Source organism: Scaptodrosophila lebanonensis, unplaced genomic scaffold (assembly GCF_003285725.1).
Source record: "Scaptodrosophila lebanonensis strain 11010-0011.00,11010-0021.00 unplaced genomic scaffold, SlebRS2 tig00000001-arrow-pilon, whole genome shotgun sequence".
Lineage (NCBI taxonomy): Eukaryota > Metazoa > Arthropoda > Insecta > Diptera > Drosophilidae > Scaptodrosophila > Scaptodrosophila lebanonensis.
In genome coordinates this window covers 29,809,606-29,815,605 of record NW_022060529.1, presented here as the reverse complement: position 1 = coordinate 29,815,605, position 6,000 = coordinate 29,809,606, and the positions used below count along the sequence as shown (strand labels likewise).

The 6,000-nt window shown below is 37.6% G+C and overlaps 1 protein-coding gene across 1 annotated transcript; it reads right to left on the bottom strand.

Moving 5' to 3' along the window:
- Nucleotides 1–4,112: 4,112 nt before the first annotated feature.
- Nucleotides 4,113–5,450, bottom strand: LOC115632234 (flap endonuclease 1). Its single transcript, XM_030529297.1, has 2 exons — nt 5,312–5,450; nt 4,113–5,249 (listed from the first exon to the last, which is right to left on the bottom strand). The coding sequence occupies exons 1-2, from the start codon at nt 5,391–5,393 to the stop codon at nt 4,186–4,188; spliced, it is 1,146 nt and encodes a 381-aa protein (XP_030385157.1). The 5' UTR covers nt 5,394–5,450; the 3' UTR covers nt 4,113–4,185.
- Between the last annotated feature and the right edge of the window lie 550 nt (nt 5,451–6,000).

The window sequence follows — 6,000 nt, the reverse complement described above, 5'->3', positions numbered from 1 at the left end:
TTTGGGATGTACGTTGAACACCAATCAGTGAGGACAATTTGTTTGATATATATAGAGATAACGAAACGTTTTAAGATGGACTCTGTGCAAAAAGGGGAATATTTAAAGGAGTATATCCTAATTTTAAATTCACATTTGCGTGGCAGACCCCAAAAAGTATATATATTCTTGATCAGCATGACAAGACGAGTCGATCTAGCCCTGTCTGTCTGTCCGTCCGTATGAACACCTGGATCTCAGAGACTATAAGAGCTAGAGACACCAAATTTTGCACAAAGATGCCTTATGTGTGTATTCTATACGAGTTTGTTTTATATTTTTGATTTCCCCCCCACTTCCCCCTTATGGGGGTTTTCCCGATTTTCCATTCGTATAATCGCCTATATCTCGGAGACTATAAGTCCTAGGAACACCAAATTTTAGTCCAAGATGCCTTACGTGAATACGCAGAAAATGTATATTTTTCAATTTCCCTCCCTCTCCCCTCTCCCACACAAATCGTAGCTCCCGTAATTCTTGGAATTTCGAACTAAAATTATAAAATTATGGAAATACCCCCAGTTGGTTATTATGTGTCCGTGTGCCAAGTTTCACTATGATAGACCGATTTAACAAGAAGTTATAGTCATAAATATATTTGCTGCTGCAGCGCTGCTCAAGCGATCAAAATTTTTTTTTTTAATTTTCATAATTTTTTTTTTTATAATTATTGTAAACATATGTACAGAGTATTTCAAAGTTTAGCTTTTTTACTTGTTTGTGTTTCGGCTCGTCCGGTGCCTTCCATTCAGCACTCTGGCGTTTCGTCACCAGTCACAATATTTTAAAGGAAGTTTTTGTCCTTTTTGACCTCTTTAATGATGTCCTTCGAATGTTGGATTCTGAGCAATTTTTGGTCGTCAGTCAATTTGTGAGGAACAAACCGTGCACACACCTTTCGTAAGCCCAAATGTTCGGTCAAAATGCGATAAATCGATGTTTTGGAGATGTTCAATTCCATTTCCAACAATTTCAATGATGATTTTGGCTGATTTTTGATGAATTCACGCACAGTTTCGATAGAATTTTCGGTGATCACGAATTTTGATTGGCCCACATATTGATCGTCATTTATGTCCTCACGACCACTTTGAAAACGTTGAAACCACTCGTGCACTCTGCTACGGGATAGATAGTTTTACCAATTTTAAAACAAGATTTAATGTTGGCTCTTTGTTCGAAGCTCATTTTCGCACCGATAACACATACTGACACTTAAAACGCAATAACTTCCAATCGATGAACTGTCATGACATTCTCATTGGACAATCGATAAAGATAGCAGATTCTAACGCAGCAGTCGACATATAGATAGCGCCACAGGGGACGCTAGCTTCAAAAAGTCCTGTTTACTTTGGAAAACACCTTGTATTTTGAAAATCCTTGAAAGCAAAGTTGTGGATTTAGTTACGTAAATAACATTACCCAAATTTGAAATTGATCGGACCAAATTTATAAATACATTTATTTTCATTTTAAAAATTGAATAAATATTAAAATGCCATTATAGATTATAAAACCAAATTTGAAGTTGATTGGTGGAAAAATGCGGATTTTTTAAACAAATTTTGGAGATCGAATTTACCAAAATCCCTTCTTAGTCTCACCTCACCTCACTCACCCTCATTATGATAGGATACTTGAGCTCAAATTGTATTTCAATTTTTCGACGGAAAAAGCCACCTTTTTCATGCTCCAGGAAAAATTTTGAAAAACCAAGTATGCAGTATTTTTTGAATTCGTTCTTTGGAGCCCGTTTCCCCCCTTTGGAGTTAGAATTTGCCAAAACTGCTTAGCGCCTCTTAGTACTCACTTCACTGTGAAAGGAAACTTGTCTCAAAATTTCAGCTTCATAGCTTTTACCGTTTGAGCTGTGCGTTCATCGCCAATCAGTCAGTTAGTCAGTCAGGACAAACTGTTTTATATATATAGAGATTTAAATTGGCAACGAAGGGACAAACGGATGGCCAGGTGTAATGTATGACCAACCCGATTTGTATCCCTCGACATCAACGAGCTGCACTTCTGAAGGACAAAAGAAGATAAAACAAAAGAGAATGCTACAATGCTATAAAACACCGTGTACTCTCCACAAAAAAGAAAATACTCTTTGAAATACTCTATCCATATGTGTAGAATACTTATGCGTGTATGGGTGTGTCTGTGCAAAGCAGTAACAACAACAACAGCTGCGGGCACTGCTTGACCTGAGGTTATATATATTGCTAAAACTTCCTGTTAAATCGGGGTATCATTATGAAACTTGACACACGGGCTCATAATCACTAACTGGGCAGACTTTCCGAATTGCAATGAAAAATTCTAAGAAATACGGGAGGGAGGGAAATTCCAAAATACACAACTGCGTTTTCACATAAGGCATCTTGGACTAAAATTTGGGGTTCCTAGCTTTTATAGTCTCTGAGATATAGGATATTATACGAATGGAAAATTGGGAAACCCCCATAGTGGGGAAGTGGAGGACAAAATCAAAAAAATAAAACAAACTTGCACAGCGTACACACATAAGTCTTTTTTTTTTCATATTTTCTTATAGTCTCTGAGATCCAGGTGTACGGACAGACATGGCTAGGACTCGTCTTGTCGTGCTGATCAAGAATATATATACTTTGTGGGGTCTCCCACACCTCTGTCTGACTGTTACATTTTTCAGCTCCCGCAAAACTAGTATACTCTTGTATATTTCATGTACAGAGTATAAGTATTCAATACATACATATGTAAATAAGTGAAGACATGTTTATGTACAATTTCAACAGCATACATTCACATCATCGTGTCTATGCGTGTCATAAGACAACGCAGCAACAACAACAACAGCTTCCGGCAGAGCTTCGGCAGAGAGTATATTTATGGCTATAACTTTCTTCATATCATATCGTAATGAAACTTGACATACGGACTCATAGTCATCAAATAACGGGAGTTATGGAAGAAAACACGAATTGTGGGGGAGTGCGGGTGCATCAACAAAAATAAACAATCTTGATCTGCTTAAGGCCCAGGAGAACCTGAGTACCAAGTTTTCTTGCTCTTGCGGTTATACCGGCAGACAGACGGACATGGCTATTACTACTGCTACTACTCGTCTACACATACTGACCAATAATATATATATACTTTGTGGGGTCCGCCACGCCTCCTTCTGTGTGTCACATATGTATATTCACACAAAACTAGTATACTCTTTGGGTACAGGGTACAACAACACCTACTACCATCCACTTTGGTAAATACATGGATTTGGACGCGTCATGTTCACATATGCCTATCCTATAGGTCATCGTTTCTATGACAGCTATATGACATTGCCAAAAAGCAACACGTATCTTAATTACCTTAAAAGATGGTAATACAAAAAAGAAAGGAATGCTAAAGTCGAGCAGGCTCAATTCTTAAATACCCTGTACCTCGCACCAAAAATGGCCAAATATTAGTTCAAAATTCCAAGAATTACAGGAGTTATGCAAAACATATTGCGGGGGAGTGTATCAGAAAAAAACTCAAACTCGTACTTTCTCGGACTTAGGAGAATCTGGATACCAAGTGTGGTTATTCTTGCTCTTGTACTTGCTGAGATCCTTGCGTTAATACAGACGGACGGACAGACAGACGGACATGGCTATTTCGACTCGCCTAGCCATCCTGATCAAGAATATATATAATTTGTGGGGTCTATCACGCCTCCTTCTGTATGTTACATACATTCGCACAAAACTAGTATAGCCTTTCACCCTTTGGTTACAGGCTATAAAAATTAGATTTTTTGGTTCGAAAGGGTGATGTTTTTCATATTTTGCATTGGCTTTTTTTAATGGAACGCACAAAATCTAAACGTATGGATATACATTTACTTTCGTATTGCAGTGCAACGAAATATTCCTTGGATAGAGAATGGCTAACAGGAGCCGAATTTTGTATGCTGTCATTGAAACGTTTCCCCGAGTTCACTGTTAATTAACATATTACAAATTTACAAGTCACCGTTATGGAATTGGATTTTATCGAATTATAAAAAGTTTATTTACTATATAAATTTATGCAAGCCTGTGAACTTTTATAAATTTATATTTTATTTGTTTGCATTAAAAAATCTTACAACTTGTATTTGTAATTAAACCAAATTTATTTGGGTCTTCTGCCACTACTGTTCCCTTTTTGTTTCTTATTATTTGAGCTCTTTTTTACCTCATCAGCCTTGCGCTTTCTATCGCCACTTAATGTGCTAGGCAACACCTTAAAAAAGCTTTCCAGACGCACTTGCGTTTGAGCGTTTTTTGATTTTAATATCTTCTTTGCACCAGCGCGCACACGATCCTCATTAAATTGGCGGTCACCACATAAGAACTTAACTAGTCCCTCTTCATCTGGCTCCGACCATTTTAGTTCTATACTGCTGGCATCAGCGACTTCAGGTGATATGAACAATTCTCGGGCTACTTTATAGTTCCAATTTTCAGGTATGGTGTATTTTTTTGGGTCTATATTTTCTAAAATAGTCTCAATATCTCGATAAGATGTAATCAGCTCAATTGCCCTTTTCGGACCTATGCCCTTAATACTCTCGCAGTAGTCGCAACCGAGCAAAATGCACAAATCAATAAATTCAGAACTTGTTAACTCTAGCAATTGAAGCAATTTATCATAGCTAAATTCTTTAACTGGCATTTTTCTAGCTTCACTGTATGTCAGATATCGCAAAAGCTTGCTAGATCCAAAGGTTAATGCATCCATGTCCTCAGTGGCTGTGGCGTAAACCTTACCAGCCTTCACTAAAGCGGCACACTGTGCCTCAGCCTCACAGGGCGCCTCCACAAATGGTACTCCCATTAGATGCAGAAGTTCTTTTGCTTCGCGGTTATGTTCTTTGGTAACACGCACCAATCGACGATTGAATTTTTCAATTTCGGCTACATCTCCAGCTTCCGTAGCTACTTTAAGTGCTTTTTCGGCTTCTTCACGACGTGATGCTCGTTTCGCCAACTCTACAGATTTTAAATCAGGTGGTTTCCCATCAAAAACATATACTGGCTTAATACCATTCTCGAGCAGGCGAATGGTCCGATAAAACATTCCCATTAGGTGCGAAGTGGGGTCTCCATTAGCAGTGGCTAGTTGTGCCCCTTCTGATCGCACAGCAATAAGAAACTGGTAGAGACACATAGAAGCATCGATGGCCACCTTCCGGCCTAAAACATAAGCGAAACTTTAATGTACAATGTTAAGGCAATGAGCACTTTACTGAACATACCAAAAAAATGTTTAATTTCACTTTCTCGTATTGCTTGTGGAGCCAAATCGGCAATAAGCTTAGATAAACCTAAAATTCCCATAGCTACACATTCATGATAAACAACTCCGTTTCCAAAGTGCAAACTCGCGCCTTTTTTGCAAACTAATGCGCTCGGACTACCAAAAATTGTATTTATCGATTCTTTAACAATATCATATACTTGATTGGTTATTTTATCGATACCACTTTTTTTTGGTAAGTATGCACTTCAAGCAGGTTTTACAGAAATCTCTACCAACCAAAACAATTGTAATTATCAGCGGTGCAACTGAAAACTCTAGAAACTTAAACTACTGTTATTTTTCAAATCTCTTACAAAATTCGTCAGCGCCACAAAACTTCGAGTTTTTATTTACTTTCCCTCCATATGCCAGCTGTCAGCAACAGCTGACTGACGATGACATAGTCTAACAGCCTCGATCGAGTTGTAAGCGCACGAAACTAAATCTGGCAATTCCGTATTTCCATATTTATTTTTCTTTTGGTGTTTACATTTTTGGTAAATTGGTAAATAATTTTAAAGAATTTTTTAAATAATTAAACTGCACACGCCTAACTCACAAAACACACCAAAATAAAATTTAGAGTTATTTTCCGTCAAGCTATGCAATTCTCATGACAGAATTGTGTCTAATATACATTTTATT

Excerpts from the sequence above, each read along its gene's own strand:
- LOC115632234 (XM_030529297.1), bottom strand. The coding sequence starts at position 5,393 with ATGGGAATTTTAGGTTTATCTAAGCTTATTGCCGATTTGGCTCCACAA. Across the intron at positions 5,250-5,311 it reads TGAAATTAAACATTTTTTTG|GCCGGAAGGTGGCCATCGAT; the intron begins GTATGTTCAGTA and ends CTTATGTTTTAG.